Here is a 20,667-nt window from a genome sequence, read left to right on the forward strand (position 1 = left end):
TGTGAACTATCCATATAGTTAGGGGGCTTCCCTGGCGACTCAGATGGTAAAGAATCTGCCTGCAATGCAGGAGACCTGGGTTCAATCCTTGGGCCGGGAAGATCTCCTGGAGAAGGAAACAGCAATCCACTCCAGTACTCTTGCCTGGAGGAGCCTGGCAGGCTACAGTCCTTGGTGTTGGAAAGAGCCAGACACGACTGAGCAACTGACACACATATCCATATGGTAGAATACTATTCAGCCATAAAGGAAATAAAGTACTGATATATGCTACAGTGTGGATGAACATTGAAAACATTAAGCTAAGTGCAAGATACCAGATACAAAGGCCACATACTTTTATTAGATGATATGTCCAGAACAGGCATATCCATGACATGGAAAGTACTATTTCAGTGAAGTCTTTTCTCCCAGTGTGTTACCTCTGATTTGCTCCTCAGTGTAGCCTTGGCCAGGTGCAGTCACTGAGTGGTTTTTTTCTTTAACCATCTTTCCCCCTGCTGTTAAGCTAACTGCATCTGTTAATATCACACTTAATTGTTAGCTCTCATTTATTGTTGATTACTTTTTTGTTTTTGACAATGCTCTGAGTCAAAAATTGCTTCACAGTTTAATCCAATTAAATTTGGCTCCCTTTGCAGGAGTAGTCTTTGATAGTCTGAAGAGTTATTCTTAGCTGTTTCTTTCCCTGGTTCTCCTCTCAGTGATCTAGGATTTAGCTTTTTGCTCTCATAAGATCTGTCGGTTTTCTCTTTTATCTGCTTCTACCAAAATCTGCATTGCCTTCAACAGTGCTGTTATTCTTGAACACCCCCACACCATTCTGCGTGAAGTTAATTCCCCTCGGGAGAGCTCAAGGCTCTATGTTCCTAAGACCTGCTTCTCTCCTGCTGCCACTTCTGTGCCACTGGTTGGGAGAGCCAGATGACAGTGTTGTCTTCTCTTGCAGTGATACCTCTGCTTTAAGAGTAGGGCAGTGAGAGGAGGCAATAGCCCTAGTCTCCCAGATTGCCTTTCTTGGCTGGAACCTCTGTCCTGTGAGCCAGCCTGAGACAAGACAAATCAGTATTTTGATGTGCTGTGTGCCTGGAATAGAAATTTACCCCGTGAGTGGGTGCGAAGTGGAGGACAGGAGCCCTAGACCGCTCAGCTCCTCTTGCCTGGGCTGGGTCTTCTGCAACATAGACCTGTGGGAGGTGAGAAACACTGATAACCTGCTCTCCCCAGAGAGAGTTCCAGGCTGAGAGCTGGAGAGAGAGGAGCCCTGTGTCTTGGCTACACCTGTCAGGCATAGAGCTTCCTTATGCTGAACTGGAGAGGAGTAAGAAATGAGTTTTGCATTGAATTCCTCAGACTCATTGTTCTCATCAAGACTTGTTAGATTTTCTTGAAGATATGTTCCCTTTTTTGTTGTATGCCCTTGGAAAAATTTCCAGAGACTTTAAATGGTTTTTCAGAAATAGTTTTTACCAATTATAGTTATTATTTTAGGGAACAGGTCTGTAAAGATCCTTACTCTACCCACCATTCCAGAAGTCGCTGCCCTAAATAAGTAGGTTTCAGTTAAGTAGTACTTTTCAGTTGTGTTATTTCAGCAAGACTTTATTAAATAAGCTTTTATGACCTGGTGTGGGATTGTAACCAGATCAAGATTCAATTACAGAATGTATTCCAAGTTACAAATGCACACATGGAGTCCAGTCGTTTTGTAACTAGATATTACAGGGATGTGTGAAATGTCACAAATTGGAAACATCTACTTTAACTTTGTTTTTATAATTCTGCACTTTAGAAAAAAATCCTTAAAATAGGATGAATAAAGCGTTATAAAATTGACATCTAAATTACGAAAAAACTTTAAAAGTAACTTTTTAAAAAGTCATGATGTTAACATAATTATTTCTTCCTTTCAGGACGTGTGAGCTTATATATTTGACACAACCCAGCAGTTCGTAAGTGCCTCAGAGCATGTTATTTTTCACTTTTTGGGTTTTTTAATATATGAAATAATCCCAAACACATTGATAATTTGAGAGTTGGTTTGATTGCTTATTTCACACTACTTCATAAATTAAGGTCATAGATTTAAGCCCTGTGCAGGTTATTTATCTTTTCACAAAGAAAGTGGTATGAAATACTTGCCTTTTACTATAAGGGAGAACTAATTGGGAACTAAAGGGAGAAGTTGATTCAGAGCAATTTTTTACCAACTCTGAGAAAAATGCTAATCTTTATTGAGAGTGTATTACAGACATTTTATTAACTAAGACTTAAAAGCATAATTTTTGTGTAAGAATAAACATGAATGTCTATGTTAAAATTTCCAAAGTCTTTTTTAAATGTATGATACATGTTCCAGCAGTATACCATTGTAAGAACTCTACAGTTTTTTTTTCAGAAACATAATGAGTAATATATGAGATTTTCTGCCCCACTGAAATAATGATACTGAAGACAGTTGATACAGAGAAATTGTATATTTATTAATTAACTCTATTAATCTAATTCCACTTGTTAATTCCAACAAGTGAGTGATTTAAAGTTTATGAGGGCATAGTGTTAAACTGGTAAACTAGAGTCACCCAAACCCCTATATTTTCTATTTACATAAAATTGGTTTTAATTAGAAAACAGAAAAGAATTAATTGGAAACCAAGTATGTCATATTATACTACTTCCTGTGCATATTTTTAGATTACAATAGAAGGTATTCAGTGTTTTCTTTAGAAAAGGTATACTACTCTGTGGGAAAATATAAATAACTTGGTAAAAAACACAAACTAAATTGAGACAAAATTGAATTCATGTGTTAATTGTGCATTTAAAATGGACTGTATTCTATTATGCAGTCAACTCTAGTCTGTAATTGTAAAAAATGGGGAGAAAAAGATATATTTATAAAACTAATTTTTTTTCTGTTTACTAGGATATCTACTGAAATAAATTCTATGTTGGTGCTAAAAGTTTCTTGGATCACATTTTTATTAGCTAAAGGTAAAGTCATTGTTAAATGCTAATGTTTCAAATGTAATAATTGATCCTTCTTTTGAGTAAGCTCAAAATTTTAATTCAGTTCAATGTTGCTCCTCCTTACCTCCAATTCTTGTGATTTTTTAACTGTTAGCAAATTCATAGTTCTGGTACTGGAGGCAACCTTGAAAATGTCTCATTTCACTTCTTTTTCTAATATTTTTTCATTCTTTCCTACTTTCCTATTTTTAAGAATAATGTTACTGTTTTTATAAAAATGATGTATACTCATGATAAAGAATTCAATAAATACAGTGAAATGCAAAGAAAAATAGAAAAATTACCCAGAACCCACCTAAAATAATCATCAAAATTATGTATATGCTCAAAATACATCTGAAATGACATTCTGATAAAATAGATGGGTGGATGAGTGCATTCACAAAGAGATATAATTTTCTAAAAACAAGATCATATTATTGTGCTATTTAAAATGCAAAAATTAATTTTACTCAAATTTTATAGAAGAAAATAAACAGAAATAGTAGGACTTGTTTAAATTTATCTGAATGTTTTAACTTAAGCAATATTATTTCCTAAAATATTTATCTAACATTATGAAAAAGCATTATGAAAACATTTAAGAGGTTAGAATCTTTATTTTATATAACTTTGTGTTTTAAGTTAAAGCGATATGTGTTAATCTGCTCTGAAGAAAAAGAATCCTCTCTCTTCATGTCACCTTCCTGTTTCCTACTTTCAGCTTTGCTTATTTTTTTTTTATCATCATTACATTATCCAAGATTATATTTATATTCTGTTCTGTAATTATAGTTATCACACTTGTTTTATCTCATTTATGTATTTAAATGAATTCTAAGCTTTTTGTCACTCCTCTATCATAGCTTCTCCATTTCTGAGTTCTTTATTTTGATCTATCCTTAGCTGTCTAGATTTTACCATGGAGTTTTTCAAAAAAGCTTTTTGGTGCTGTGTTTTCTATGTTTGGCCTGTTTTATGAGTCATGTCCTGAAGATTCTGCTCTTCATTTCAGAGAAATCTTAGCATGCTACATTTTAAGATATTATTCTGTTACGTTTTGAGAACACCCACTATCTTACCTTAGATTGATTTTGTCCTCCCTATTTATTGTGTTCTCTAATGTTATTTTAACCTTTGGTCTTTTTCTTATGTATTAACTACTTTTATTTCAAACTTTCCTTCTGTTTTGAGCTAAACTGTGTTTGTAATTGTAACTTGGTCTTGAGTTTTTCCTTACCTTGTCTAGCTCTTTGTTTTTATGTAATTTGTGTTCTTTTGAGTTCTCAGTGCAAGGACTCAGGACATTTTCTTCTGATAGATTATCTTCAACATGGGGTTGTCTACCCAGTTTTCCCTCTCCTTATATTGTGATTCTATTTTTTTATTTTCTTTTTTATTTTCTCTAATATGTTTGCATAACCACTGTGCTTCCCATCCTCTTTCCATCCACCTTGTTGCTAGGACTTTGTTTGGGCCTCTCTGACCTACTGTTCTGTTTTCTTTGATGTAGTGTGAATGCATTTCCCTTCACTCACTTTGCACTTTATCTGTGACTTGTTGTGTTCCCCAAAGAGCTATTGTATGAGAGCAGCCTTTTTAAAAAAAAGTATACTTTTAGTCAGAGGATGAGGGAGAAAGTCGGGACCTCATCTGGAATGATATGAGTCATTGTTCTGAGATTTTTGTTAGAATGACCTGTAAAACAGGCACTTGTCCTGTTTCCATAAAAGGAGTGTGTTAGGATTCAGATTGTCCCCTAATTCAGTGTATTATACTGGAGTCTTTATGTTTGTTAGCGTTGCTGTAGCTGTTTACTTTCTCCATTTTCCCCTCTCTTGTCAGTGATACCTATTCCCTCTAAGTAAAAAGAGGGGAAAAGATAAGGATGCTCTGAGTCATTATCTCTCAAATTTGGTATTGTAATAACAATACTTAACACTTAACCAGTATATATTTTTCTTTTCATTTTGTTAGGAATTGGAAGAGAGATTCTTTGATCTGACCTCACTCCACTATTTTTAACTAAGAGGTCCTTGATATTCTTTACCTCTGTGGCATTTCTTAACAACTTCTAAGTGTATTATAAACAAATTTTTGCACCATACCTAGGGATATAGAAAATGATTTTTAACATGCTCTTAGTGGTTGTTGAATCATGAGTATATGGACACACTCATGTTCACAATTTTTCCTGACTTAATATCTCAATCTCTACCTTAAAATGTGGACCATTTTTGTTTTCAGGACAAGTATTACAAATGGAAGATGATCTGGTGATCTCATTTCAATTAATGCTTTGTGTCCTTGACTATTTTATCAAACTCTCACCTGCTGCATTGCTCAAAGAACCATATAGTGAGTATTTTAATTTATACCCCTCCTACTTCATCATTCAGAGTTGTTTATTGACTTCCCCTAGATCCAAAACACAGTTCTAGAGCCAAAGGAATAATAAAAAAGAAATCAGACATAGCCCCTGCTCTTAAGTAGCATAAGATATGGAAGAAGAGTTTAGAAAAGTGAGCAAGTTTTTAGACTATATGGTTGAAAGTGGTCTGGGCCAAAATACAGCAAATACTGTGGGAGTTTAGGAGATGAGAAAGTTTTCCCACCTGAGGAAGACCATTTCGAAGTGGTGGCATTTGAGTTGAGTGTTGAAGTGGTAGTTAGGGTTTGAGGGTTGTGGTAAGTTTAGGGAGGGCATACCCAGTAAAGAGAAAATCAATAGGCAAGGAACAGATAAGAATTAAACTGTATGGGAAAGGGTGGCCCATCCTACAGGAACAGATTTAACTACATTTTTTTATTGATGCTATAATGATTATGTGACTGATTTTTGTTTTTTGGCATGTGAACTGTAACTGATCCACTTCAGAGGGTAATGAGATGGAAACTGTAGTTAAATAATAACTATTACTGAAATAATTAGATAGCATTAAGTAAAGATAAGTATACTCCTCTTAGAATGAAATTGCTTCTTTTGGTGGCATATAGAGTAGGATTTAAAAAAACACTTGTTATACTACAAAAAAATGTGAACTTAACTTAGGCTTAACTGATTCCTTGCTCCTAAAATGATAAAAGTATTAATAATACTAAAAATAATAGAGGGCAGATCAAAACATGTAAGTCTCAAAGTATTGTCAGTTATTGAAAAACTGAAGCCTAATTAATCTTCATGAGCAATAGCTTCATGGTAAAATGAAGTCTGGAGCAGAATTTTGAAAATGTGTTGAATATGATTTTACAGAAAAGGCTGGTCATTTAGCAGAAACCACACGCAAAATGAAAAAAATACAAAATAATATATTCAAAAACTTCCCGAATCTTTAAAAATTTTCTTTATATGCCTTTTCCTCACTTTTAAAATATGTTATAACTGTAATAAGTTGATGAAGAGTGTAATTTTAGGTTGACAGCTTTTGTGCTTTTGGATAATTCAGATGTTCATTTAATTCTCCAAGTGCCATGTTAAAGGAGAAACCAGGATAGGGTATTGAATTGACATCTATGGAAAATTTTTAATTAGCTTTTTATTAAGAATTTCCAAAAAAAAAAAAAGAATTTCTGTGAACATAATTAAATCATACAATAAGCCCCCATGTATTTATCACCTGCCCTCAGAGTATAACTTTTGATCAACTCATAGTCCTATCTACTGCCCAGTTCTATCAGCAATATTATTTTGAAGCACATTTTTGCATACCATTTCATCTTTATAAATTTCGATATATATTTTTGGAAGATAAAGTCTTTTTAAAAAGCATAATGACAATACCATTCTCACACCTAAAAACCAGTTAGCATAGTGATTCCTTAATCCCACCAAATATCTAGTAGGTGCCCCTGTTTTCAATTGTTTTATAAAAGTAATTAAAAATGTTTATAGGTTGACTATATCAGAATCTAAATAGCCTCTATACTTTGTGATTGATTGATATGATTTTACGACTTAAAATATTCCTCCTCCATCTATCTTTCTCTTTTTTTTCTTGTAATTTATTTATTAAATAATCAGGTGGTCTTTTCTATTGACTTTTTCATGGTTTAATTTTTACTGATTGCATCATATGGTATAGTCTAACATGTTCCTTTATCCTCTTCAGTTTCTTGTTGGGCCTAGAGGCAATTAATATTTTTTATACTTAGTCATCTATAATCTCTTTAATAGCTCAATCCACATTCAGTTTGAGTTGAAAATGCTCAAAATAATCCAGGGGATTTTTTTCCTAAAATCATAATTTAGTGTCACATTATTATTTTTATTTATTATTATTATGCTTATTTTTAAAAAAATCATAATTTGTATGGTATTTGTTAAAATTTTTAAAACTTATTTTTATATTTTACCTCGAAAGTGAATCCATAAATAATGCCTAACATTCTTAAGACTCTTTTAAGATAGGAAACATTTTTCCCCCTTACCAACTGAGTAGAATACACTTAAAATTAGTTTATAAGTTAGCTATTACTTGCCTTTTTCATATTTGTCTATAGAGTTTTAGGTTTCTTTTTGGACCAGCTGGGGGCAGAAGAGAATAGGGATGGCAAAAACTATTACCAGTATATAATTTACAATAGATAGTAAGTAAATAGATGAAGCTGTTAGCTTTTTCGTGAAGCCTAATAAGTAAAAGTAGCAGAATGTTACCAAGATTATTTACAACCTTCCAAGTTATAATTAGAGTACTTCATTGTTTTATACAGTGGAATGTGCAATTGTTCTTATCTAATTTACCATTTTTACAGAAACAGCTGTAATACCTATTAATGGTTCACCTCGAACACCAAGGCGAGGTCAGAACAGGAGTGCACGGATAGCAAAACAACTAGAAAATGATACAAGAATTATTGAAGTTCTCTGTAAAGAACATGAATGTAATATAGATGAGGTAATTTAACTTCATGATTTCTTTAAAATAGTTACAGTAGATTTAGATGTAAGTTCTTCCTAACAATATATAATTCTTTCATGATGAGCTTGCTTTTTTGTAATTAGCGCCAACTCTTTTGCAGTAGCAAAATATTTAGAAAAAGTTTAATTTTCATATTCAGTTACTTTGATTTTAAAGAGAATAGCTTCCTCATTCTGGAATCACTGAAACGTACATGATTAAGGCAGTAGTTTTCAAATATATTTGTTCTTTGGTTCTTCTGTGGTTATTGATACTCCTGATGTTTTAAGGTAAGCTACTAAGAAAACCCTAGTGTTTTGAATTTAGTGATAAGTGATACCAAGATTAAATTTCTGTTTGTTGTTTAGTCGCTCAGTTGTATCCAACTCTTTGCGACCCCATGGACTATAGCCCACTAGGTTCCTCTATCCATGGGATTCTCCAGGCCAAGAATACTGGAGTGGGTTGCCATTCCCTTCTCTGGGGATCTTCCCAGCTTAGGGATCTAACCTGTGTCTCCTGCACTGGCAGGCAGATTCTTTATTGCTAGCCACCAGGGAAGCCCAAATTTCTGTTCAGTCATGTATAATTACTCTGTTTCTAAGTATCACACCAGATGTTAATGACTGGTAGAGGATACGCTGAACACCCAGGAATTGCTTATCTTGCTTATCTTGTTAATAAGATCTGGAATGTTTGAACTGGGAGGAATCTTACAATTAATGTACTCGGCCTCCTTTTACTAATGAGTAGACAAGCTTCTAGAGACCGATAGCTGATTACTAACAAAGTCTGTGCTTTGAAACATCTGCTACCAGTGCTTCTTTCACTGTGCCATGCTCTTTCTCTCACAGATTGTTATATTATCCACAATTCACTGTATGAAATGTTGCATTTTTGAAATTTCTCTGTCAACTCTGGGGAGAAATGGGGGTATGATATCAAAATCTCATTTAATAAGTATTGGAGTGATTTATCAAGTCTGAATTTTGGCACTATGAGTTAATTTCATCAAGTATATAGATATAGACATGTAGATGTATCAACTTTACACATATAATATACTCTTTTACTTTTCTAGAATAACATATTGTCTTCACTAATAAGGTGACAAATGTAGTTGAAACTTTTTCTTTTTAACTCCAGCCTGCTGCTTAGTCCTTCAAGATAAAGAATATAAATAAAGGCAGCTTTTTAATTCCTGGTGGTTAAATCTCTGGATTTCAGAACTACTTATATAATTGCCTTCCAAAAATCAGGAATAAATCATGTTTTTCCTTTTTATTTTAAATAATTCTTTCATAATTTATGATGTAACAGTGATTTATAAAGTGTAGGTGATCAATAGCTTTGGTAATTTATATTAAAAATTTGATACTTTTAATTAAAATATGTAATATTATTTACATATAGTATTTATGATTATATAACTTGGTTATATTTATGGTCATATCATTATTGGTTAGTCATACTAATTAGTTAAATAGAACTACCCATCTTATAATTATTCCAGTTAAATGGGAATTAATTGGAAAACAATACTATTAATAAGTATTATAGAAGCTTAATTCTTACAGCTTATTTGTGAAGTAGAAGATAGGAACTTATTAACAGGCATATATTAAATTATTTCTACCTTAACAAATGTAGACTCCAAAGTTGGAAAAGAAAGTTATATGAAGAAAAGTAAGTTGCTTACAATTCTGTAACAGTTTGTCAGTATAGAATAGTCAGAGATACAATTCCAGGTTTTCCAAATATGGTCTTTATTATTCATGTTAAATGTAGGGAGTTTTTTGTATGAAACTGCGTAAGTCCCAAAGCATTTTCATTCAGTTTGAAGAAAATTGGTAGGTATATGTATGTGAAATTATTTTCTTATAAAAGCAGGTCCTTTTCCTAAATTTGTGCTAAAATAATTAACTCAATATACATTAAACTTGATATGTATATGAAATGGCCCAAAAATACTCTTTGGGGAAAAATCAGAGGCAGTGTAGAGAAGTTAAAGAGCCTTGGCTTTGATGCTAGGCAGATTGGGTTTCAATTCCAGCTCTGTCACTTCCTAGCTATGTAACTTTGGTCAAGTTACTTAATTTTTTTGAGCCTCCGATCTTTTTACCACTTGTTAAATATGGGATTTTGAAGTTGGTTTCAATGGATTTTCTTCTTGTAAATCCCATTTCATTAACAACTACCCCGTGCTCCTCCATTCTAGGACCTGAAATCTGCCTCATAAATTAAAATAAATAATTGTATTAATTATAAATAAAGATCACACTGAGTTGAATGTAATTTATTGATCAAAATGTCAGTTCGCTCATTCTAGTATTAATAGTAACAGTCAAAAAACCAGTCAAAAACAGTCAAAAAGTTAAAAAACCAGTTTTTAAAAATTTTAATGGTCATGTTGTAACTTTATCTTTTTCAGGTGAAAAATGTTTATTTCAAAAATTTTATACCTTTTATGAATTCTCTTGGAATTGTAGCTTCTAATGGACTTCCAGAGGTAATCTGAAAGAAAATGTAATAAAAAGTTAACATGTTTCGGGACTTTGGGGAGGGAAGAAGAGTTGTCTAAATTTCGTAGGGTTACTATACTATATATTAAATATTTTTCACTCAAGGAAAGAATCTAAGTAGAATTGTGGTGAATCAGTTTTATATAGTAACAGAAAAACCCTTTTTAATATATGCTCAAATGTATATATAAACATTTTAACATTTGCACTAGACATTGATTTGTACTGAAATTTTTCAAAAATCAAAATATAGGCTTTTGAACTTCTAAATGCCTTAAATATTTAAACTAAATTTCTGCAATCTAATTTGATTCTGATTTGCTTTATTATGCTTCTTTAAGCATAGAAGCCTTGATTAACGCCATCAACATTATTGGCATCACTGAATTTTGGAACATCCTTTTGAGTATTATTTTTCTTGGGTGTACCATGCGGCTTGCAGGATCTTAGTTCCCCAACCAGGGATCAGATCTGGGCCCCAGTGGTGAAAGCACCCAGACTTAACCACTGGACTGCCAGGGAATTTCATCTTTTGGCTACTTAATTGGAAATAGCTTTGGTTGAAATGACTGTGGTTATATTGTAGACATGTTTTAACTTAGTGGTTTGCCATCCATCTATTTCTTTTCACATTTTGCCTCAAGTGTCTTGCTCTTCAGTGAGAACAGACAGCTGAGAACTTTATGTGGTAACTTGTGGAGAAAAGGATGCTTAAATGATGAAGAGCAAGTTCTCAATGGTGAAGCAGTGTTTTAGACGCACCTAGAATCAGTCACCAAGACCTGAAGACATGAAATCAGAGAGCTAGATTGCTGATTCTGTGACCTGAGTTGGTAGCTAGTCCTTGAATTAACTAACTTATTTATTCAGCAGTTACTTCATGAGTGCTTAACATGTGCCAGGCATCGTGCTGCATGTCGTCCGTGTAGAGATTTAACTCAGTCATTGTCCTTGTGGTGCTAGTGGAAGAGACACACATAGGACATTACTAATAGGGGTCTATAGGAGTTTAACAGGTGTGTACACAGGGCGTGGTGACATCTCAGAGGAGGGCTACCTAATTCAAATCGGGCCAGGTAGATTTTGCACAGAATCCTTTGGAGGTCATGTGATTTCTGAGCGGAGTAAGATTTATGAGAAGTGGCATTTCCAGGAGCTGGAAATTATAGATTCAAGGGCATAATGATATGTGATAGTATCGTCTGTTCAGTGAACTCCAACTAACTCCTTAAAGTTGGGATACAGAGCAGGGACTGGTAAGACATGGTACTAAAGAAGCAAGAAGGGGCCGGATGGTGTATTACTGAGTCCTGTTACCAACTTATATATCACAAAATACAGTATTTACAATGCTAAAGAATCTTAGGCATTTGTAATTTTTTTCCCTTTGAAAGGATTACAAGGTTAGAAAATTCAAGATAAACTTTACATTATGTAGCACTAACAGCTACTAGTCAATAACCTGTTGATATTTAGTGCTTCACTGAGACAGGGCAGGAACAATGATTAAATAAATAGAAATGTCTGCTTTGCCTAAAAAACTTATGCAGGCAAGCACAAAGTTTACATTTAGATGAATTTCTTCCTACTACTCCTTTTAGAATGCAATTTTAGGGCTCTCAGGTTAAAAAGTCACAGGAGAAGGCATGTTAAATAATTGTCTATCAGGCATTGGTTTTTATATTATGATTGGAAAATTATGAACCCAGAACTGATAAAAGATTTATTGATTCTAGCATTTGGAAAAGTGTCTGAGATTGGAAATAAATTGTGCAAGTATGCTAATTAGGCTAATTAATTGAGGTTATATGCCCAAGATATATTACTAAAGAAAGCGTGAGTAAACCGAAGGATTTAGAAAACATACAGAAGATTTGTTAGTGTTTGAAAAATTATTTTATATTGAAAAGTGGAGTAGAAGATTAAAAGTGAAAAATGTATAGAAATGGAGGATCTTGGCAATTAAGTGGTCATATTTCTATTTTTATCTGCATTTCCATCTCAGTATTGTTTTGTAGCATTGGTGATTCTTGTCTAGATAAAGTGTGGGATATATCCATAAAAAAAGATTTAAAATTAGAGTTGAAAAAAGTGTGCAATTTTTGCACTAAAATACTTCACTTTTAGATATATGCCTTTATTTATATTGCATGTGAAGTCTTTGTAATGTAGAATTAGGTGATATTGTACAAAAATTGTTTAAATCTGGGATATATATACTGAGATATAATGGCATGAAAAGGATAATCATCAATATTTTTTGGGTTTTGAGGTGGAAAATCTCTCTAAACAATATGAAGAAATTTACCTTAAAAACAAAGATCTAGATGCAAGATTATTTCTGGATCATGATAAAACTCTTCAGGCTGATCCTACAGACAGGTATTACACATGATATATTATTATTTGTTGATATGCTGGTTCATTTTTTAAAAACTTAATGATACCAAAGTATATTCTCTTGAATTGTTGTATAGAATCCTAAAATAGGAATGGTTAAGATAACTATAGACAAACCTATGAGATATTATGGTTCCATTCCACATAATTGCAATAAAGCAATACCATAATAAAGCAAGTCAAACAAATATTTTTAGTTTCCCAGTGCATGTAAAAGTTACACTTAAATTGTACTATAGTCTGTTAAATGTGCAAGAGCATTATATAAAAAAATATGGTGTACATACCTTAATTTAAGAACACCTTATTGCTAAAAATAGTAACTATCATCTGACAATGCAGAATTATAAGCCTTCAACGTTTTAAAAAACAAATTCTGCGAATCACAGTAAAGAAAAGTGCAGTAAAATGGGATATGCTTGTACAAAAATTTTGAATGATTGTATAATTAAAAGTCGTTAAGCATGAAATCATTTAATCTTAGCTAAGATATATATATGTATATATAATTTGGAAATTAAACACAAGTAAAATATTTCTAGTTTTATTTAAGCCAAAGTAAAGTTTTTGGAAGGCATAATGATTGAAAAACTTGAGCTTTGATGTTTTTTAATAATGAACAACTTGGCTAGTAATATCATCAACATCTAACATTCTAGAGAAAACAAGCATCTAACTTTCACTTTCAGAAAAATTCTTAATGATTGCACACCTGTTTGTCTGTAAACCTAGTGGAAAGAAACCTAATTTAAAAGTGATGATGAAAAAATGAAATTTTATTTATGTTAGCAGCTTTTGGATCATCTATTTCCTTTACCTTGTATTATTTACTTAACCACTTTGTATGATGTCATGAGGCAACAGAAGGTATTATACTGCTTTTTTGACTCATAAAGCCCAAGTTGTAAATTTTCAGTCTGAATTACTCTGCTTATCACTATTTAGTTTTGAAATGCAAAGAACACCACGAAAAAGTAACCCTGATGAAGAGGTGAATACGATTCTTCCACAGACTCCAGTTAGGTATGATTTTTCTTACTTTTGATTTTCATTATAATTATTTAATCAGTGCTTTATAGTGCTTCAGGTTTAATCATTTGTGAGGAAAAGACATTGAAAACGGTTCTAGTCCTTCTGGGATATATACAGAGCAAATGATAACACTTTTCTCTTTTTTATTTACTAAAATGGAACACATTCTCATTCTAGGTTATACTCCTTAAGGGCAGACAGACCTATGTCTAATAATCATATTGTTGGCAATTAGGAGCACATCTGGCACACAAAGAGCACTCGATATATACCTGTTACATGTATATACAAATATATAATGAAGATGTCTTTCTCTATGAACTTATTATTTTTCACAGCATCCCGTTCATCCCTTCATAGTGTGTATCACAATTTATAATTATGAATTCATCTGTGATTTACTTGTTTCTGTCAATACCCATAATAGCCTTTAAGTTTATACTGCAATGGACCATGACTTTTTTGTTCACCATTAAATTAAATAATTAGGACCTAATTATTTAATACTTGATACATAGTTACTAATCATTAATTTTTTCAAATGACTATATACACGTATAAAAATGCATTCTTGTTTGAATACAGTAATAGCTTTAGACTTGGTACAGAAGGGACTTTATGAAGTGATGTTTGAACTGAATTTTGAAACATGTAAGTTTGTGTCACAGAAGACCAATAGCATGTGCAGAGGAATGGACATATGAAACAGCATAATGTGTCAGGGGAACTGTAAGCAACTTTGTACTGATGGAATAAATGGGAAGATGAAATGGCAGAAGAGGAGGGTGGGTACTAGGTCTTGAAGGGTCTTATTATTATTCCACACTCAGAAGTTTGGACTTCAGCTTGTGCAGGATATAGTCTGTTGCTATACATGGTTTAAGCAGGGGTAGGATAAAATCAGACTTGGTGTTTGAGAATTTACATGATAGTCACTTGTGAAGAGAGGGACTGAGGAGGGTGTAGTGAGAAATAGAGAGACCTGCCAATCTGTCACAGTGGTTGTTAACCATGGATGCAAATTAGATAACCTGAGGAGCTTTCTTCCCCCAAAGTACGGATGCCTTGATCCTGCTGCCATAGACATAGTGAGTCAAAATCCCTGTTAAAATCCCACATTGCAGTAATTCACTTGAGAGATGCTGAAGATCTAAACCAAAAGTTAGGTAATGGGAATGAAAGAGCAAGAACAGATTTGATAAATAGTTGATGAATTCAAATTTAGGATATTATTCTTAAGGAATTTATGGGATATGAAGAAGATAATGTAATAAGTAGTAGGATATAAGGATCTTACATAATAGATTTGGGAATCATCAGGGAGAGTTAAAACCAGAAAAAGAGATGAGGTTTTCTGAAGTGAGGGTTATAATAGCAAGGATGGTGACTAAGGACTGAACCCTAAGAGTGCTGGGACTTAAGGACTGGATAGAACTTAGATTAAAAAGAATGAGAGGTGTGATCGGGGAGGCCAGAGAGTGGAGCCAAAGAAACCAAAGGAGGGAGGGAGTTTCAGAAAAGAGCAAGTGTTTGAGTGTGAGATGTCTCAAGAAAATCAAGTATCAGACTGAATAAGAAAGATCTTTTGGTTTTAGCAGTTGGTCATTTATGACTTTAGTCATTGTGGCTTAAGCAATTAGTACATGTGTATGTCATAGAAGCGTTATATTTAAAAGTCGAGGAATTGTAGCTATCAGTTTCGAGAGGCTTGACTGAGAACCAAACATGGATTATTAAATAATATTTAAGGAACCTTTTGGCCGTAAACATTCTACAGCTTTTTGCATCTTTAAACAGTGCATACGGAGTAGCGATGTACTTCTACTCCAAAATTGGGTTATTAATACTTACCATGTACCCCCAAATACACACAAAATTATGAGATTGACCTACATTTATGTTTTAGTAATGATGACTTCTAAAATCATGTATACCAAAAAAATAAAAAATAAAATCATGTATGCCGCCTTCTTGAAGATCTCTGTAAGAGAGTCACTTGCTTCTTTACTTGAGTTATTAAATATCTTAGTCTTTATTTGACCAGTTTTAATATTTAATTGTAATAATGTTTGCTTAAAATATTGCCATTTTGATGCCCTTTTGTCCTTAAAATAATGTCATTACTTTTATCAATTGTTTTATTGATATATAGTTTTATTAGTAAATAAGCATATCTGTTTTTTAATGATAAACTTACTGATTATGAGCATATCAATTCTTAAAGATCTAACTAAGATGTTAATTCCTTATAAACAACAGTACACTAAGGGATTTGTAAAGTCTTATTTCAGAGAACTTAAAGATTAACAAGAGACAATGAGATTGAAGGTAAGTGTAACTTACGACATAGATACATGTCACTTGTTCTTTTTGTTACTTCATTTCTTAACATTTCTTCATATTTTTTCTAGGACTGTTATGAATACTATCCAACAATTAATGGCGATCTTAAATTCAGCAAGTGATCAACCATCGGAAAATCTGATCTCCTATTTTAATGTAAGCCATATGTGAAATACTTTATTATGAGATCTTGGCAAACAAATTTGAAATTAGAAGTTAAAATACTGTTTTTTTAAACACCCATTTCTCAATAAGTTGTCTATTATCTTATTTCTTGCTTTTCTTTTTAACTCTCCAAATTAGATATTAGTAGTAGTGTTATTTTATTTGGACAGTGTTATTTTCAGATTTTCTCATGTGTACTCTTTGTCTTGCTCACCATTCTTTCTTGCAGCCTAGACCTCCCTTCCATTTTTATTTTCTTCTTTCTTCAGATACATCTTTTTTTTTTAATTGGAGCATAATTGCTTTACAAGATTGTGTTGATTTCTGCTGAACAACAATGTGAGTCAGTCATAACTATATGTATATCGCCTCCCTCTTGAGTCTCCATGCCCCCACACATCTTTTTATAATTCCTTTAGTGAGAGTTAGTGTGATATGAGTTTACAAGCTTTTTGTTTTATTTCTTGTCTTAAAATATCTTTATTCTTTTTTGTGAGGCGGTTTACCTGGATCTTCTATTTTAGGTTGACCTTTACTTTCCCTTAGTAGTTTGAAGGTATTACTTTACTACTTCCTGACTCTCATTGTTGCTAGCAAGAAATTTTCTGTCAATTCAAGTGTTGTTTCTTTATAGTTCATCTGTCTTTTCCCTCTGGCTGCTGTTAAGATACTTTCTTTGAATGTGACATTAGATAGGATTTAATATTTGTCATATCTCTGCAGTCTTGTTTATTTAGCCCATTTTAATTTATTTTTATTGTATGGCCCTGTGTGCATTACAGTATATATTCCTGATAGACCCTGAGTTTGATATCTGAAAGGCACCTGCTACCCTCCCTCCCCTTAAAAAAAGGGAGTAAGAAAGAAAGAGAATGAAAACTAATGTCTGTACTCCATGCTTGTTCCTTTTCTCCTTTAAAATTAGATGAGGCTTGGGACTGACTGAAATGCTCATCTGTGGAAGCTGGTTGAGGCTTGAAGACTTTTTAAAGTTTGGCTTATCCAGTAACTGTGCTCTGTTTGGTTAGCATTCTATTTAATATCATAAGCTGCCTGTGGTTTTGTCCTTGTCTTTGTTGTCTTCTTGCTTATGTTCCCCCCCCAGGTATTAACAAAGTATTTTTCTGTCATCATATTCATAACTGTGTTGGCTCAGAACTGATTTTCTTTGTCCAGTTTGCATAAAATTGTTTTTATTTCTGGGTAATTTGTAGCACAAGAATAGTTCCCAGACATAGGTACTCAGTTACTTAGAACTTTTATAAGTAAAAAGAATGATAATCTCTGTTTCCTTAAATTTGTTTTTGGTATTTCCTCCAACATTTGAAGTATGTAGGACCTCTTTTTTATTTTAAACTATTTCTGTTGCGCAGAAAATTCTGCCTCAGAGATATTTTCCAGAACTCAGTTTAAAGTTTAACATTAAATGGAGTGCAACAGTTTGACTGCAAAGTTTTGCGTACACTACAAATTGCCTGTCTCAGAGGGGGCATATCTTAAAAATCATTAAGTTTTTCTCTCAATTTGTTTCTTGGTTTCTTCATTTTAAAAATCAATGCCATCTTTCCTTCCTTGTGTAAGTAAAATATTAGAAGCTATAGACATTTTTATCTCCCAGTTTTATTAAGATATGATTGACATACTGCTCTGTGTAAGTTTACGCATACAGCATAGTGATCTGACTTTTATACATCATGAAATGATGACCTTAATAAGTTTAATTAACATCCATCATCTCATTTGGATACAAAATAAAAGAAACAGAAGAAAATTCTTTTCCTTGTACCGAGAACTCTTTGGATTTACTCTCTTAACAACTTTCATGTATAACATACAGCAGTATTAATTATATTTATCATATTGTGTGTTACATCCCTAGTGCTTATTTATCTAATAACTGAAAGTTTGTACCTTTTGACTGCCTTCATCCAGTTCCCCCTCAGCCACCCCCTGCCTCTAGTAACTACAAATTTGATCTTTTTTCTATGAGTTTGTTTGTCTTTGAAATATAATTGACCTACAAGACTTGGTTAGTTTCTGGTACACAGTGTAGTGACTCAGTATTTCTGTACATCTCAAAATGATCACCACAGTAAATCTAGTTACCCTTTGTCTCCATACAAAGATATTGCATAATTATTGACTGTATACCCCACTCTGTACATTTCATACCCATAACTCATGTATTTTGTAACTAGAAGTTTGTACCCCTTAATCTTCCTCACCTGTTTCTCTCTTTACCCACCCCATCCCTTCTGTTTGTTCTCTGTATCTATGATTGTTTCTGTTTTGTTACATTTGTTCATTTGTTTTTTAGATTTCATATATAAGTGAAATCATATCATATGATTTACTTTCTTTGTCTGATATACTTCATTTAGCATAATACTCTCTAGCTCCATACTTCTTGTCACAAATGGCAAGATTTCTTTTTTCTTTATGGCCAAATAATATCCCCTTATAGGGAATGTGTCTTCCCTCATAGATCAGTTGGTAAAGAATCCGCCTGCAATATAGGAGATCCGGGATTGATTCCTGGGTTGGGAAAATCCCCTGGAGAAGGAAATGGCAACCCACTCCAGTATTCTTGCCTGGAGAATCCCATGGAGAGAAGAACCTGGCAGGCTCAGTCCATGGGGCTGCAAGAGTTGGACGCGACTCAGTGACTCCGCCGCCACCAAATAGCATTCCTTTGTATGAGTGCGTCCACTTACATGTGCTGTGCTGTGCTCAGTGTTCAGGCATGGCTGACTCTCCATGCCCCCATGGACTGTGGCCCGCCAGACTCCTCTCTCCAGAGGATTCTCTAGCAGGTGGATTCTTTACCATCTGAGCCACCAGGGAAGTCCAGGAATACTGAAGTGGGTAGCCTGTCCCTTCTCCAGGGGATCTTCCCCATCCAGGAATCGAACTGGAGTCTCCTGTATTACAGGTAGACTCTTTTACCAGCTGAGCTACCAGGGAAACCCATATACTTGTATCAGTTCAGTTCAGTTCAGTTGCTCAGTTGTGTCTGACACTTTGCAACCCCATGGACTACGGCATGCCAGGCTTCACTGTCCATCACCAACCCCCAGAGTTTACTCAAACTCATGTCCATCAAGTCAGTGATGCCATCCAACCATCTCATCCTCTGTTGCCCCCTTCTCCTGCCTTCAATCTTTCCCAGCATCAGGATATTTTCCAATGAGCCAGCTCTTCACATCAGGTGGCCAAAGTATTGGAGTTCAGCTTTAGCATCAGTCCTTCCAGTGAATATTAAGGACTGATCTCCTTTAGGATGAACTGGTTGGATCTCCTTGCAGTCGAAGGGACTCTCAAGAGTCTTCTCCAGTGACCCAAACTGACAAAATGAACTAAGTAGGTGGTGGGGAGGGGAGCATTCCAGACTCTTATCATGTCATGAAACCACCTTCTTTGTTTGCTGTATATGAAATTCTACTTGACAGCTAGAGCTCTCTTTCTAAAACTGACTTGGAAGGGGAGGCATTAGAATTGACATATGTACACTACTGATCCTTGGAAGAAAAGTTATGACCAACCTAGATAGCATATTAAAAAGCAGAGACATTACTTTGTCAACAAAGGTCCATCTAGTCAAGGCTGTGGTTTTTCCAGTAGTCATGTATGGATGTGAGAGTTGGACTATAAAGAAAGCTGAGCACCAAAGAATTGATGCTTTCTAACTTGGTGTTGGAGAAGACTCTTGAGAGTCCCTCAGACTGCAAGGAGATCCAACCAGTCCATCCTAAAGAACAGTCCTGGGTGTTCATTGAAAGGACTGAGGCTGAAGCTGAAAGTTCAGTACTTTGGCCACCTGATGCGAAGAGCTGACTCATTTGAAAAGACCCTGATGCTGGGAAAGATTGAGGGCAGGAGAAGAAGGGGATGACAGAGAATGAAATGGTTGGATGGCATCACCAACTCAGTGGACATGAGTTTGGGTAGACTCCGGGAGTTGGTGATGGACAGGGAGGCCTGGCGTGTTACGGTTCATGGGGTCGCAAAGAGTTGGACACAACTGAGCAACTGAACTGAACACTACTGATGGTGGCGGTTTAGTGTCAAGTTGTGTCCGACTACTGCGATCTTGTGGACTGTCTTCTGTCCATATGGTTTCTCCAGGCAAGAATACTGGAATGGGTTGCCATTTCCTTCTCCAGGGATTCTTCCTGACCCAGGGACCAAACCCAGGTCTCCTGCATTGCAGGTGGATTTTTTACTGACTGAGTCACCAGGGAATTCTCCATACACTACTGATACTGTGTATAAAATAGATAACTAATGAGAATCTACTC

General features: G+C 34.2%; 1 protein-coding gene across 3 annotated transcripts in view; it reads left to right on the top strand.

The window, feature by feature from the left end:
• RB1 (RB transcriptional corepressor 1) overlaps positions 1-20,667 on the top strand; it is a 117,857-nt gene that overhangs the window by 35,020 nt on the left and 62,170 nt on the right. For all 3 annotated transcript variants that reach the window (XM_065902292.1, XM_065902290.1, XM_065902291.1), the window contains 8 exons: positions 1,914-1,952; positions 2,927-2,994; positions 5,257-5,367; positions 7,762-7,904; positions 10,339-10,416; positions 12,702-12,811; positions 13,775-13,852; positions 16,273-16,360. In XM_065902292.1, the coding sequence (XP_065758364.1) occupies positions 1,914-1,952; positions 2,927-2,994; positions 5,257-5,367; positions 7,762-7,904; positions 10,339-10,416; positions 12,702-12,811; positions 13,775-13,852; positions 16,273-16,360 (715 nt within the window). The remainder of the gene's footprint in view (positions 1-1,913; positions 1,953-2,926; positions 2,995-5,256; positions 5,368-7,761; positions 7,905-10,338; positions 10,417-12,701; positions 12,812-13,774; positions 13,853-16,272; positions 16,361-20,667) is intronic.

This window comes from Muntiacus reevesi, chromosome 11 (assembly GCF_963930625.1).
Source record: "Muntiacus reevesi chromosome 11, mMunRee1.1, whole genome shotgun sequence".
NCBI lineage: Eukaryota > Metazoa > Chordata > Mammalia > Artiodactyla > Cervidae > Muntiacus > Muntiacus reevesi.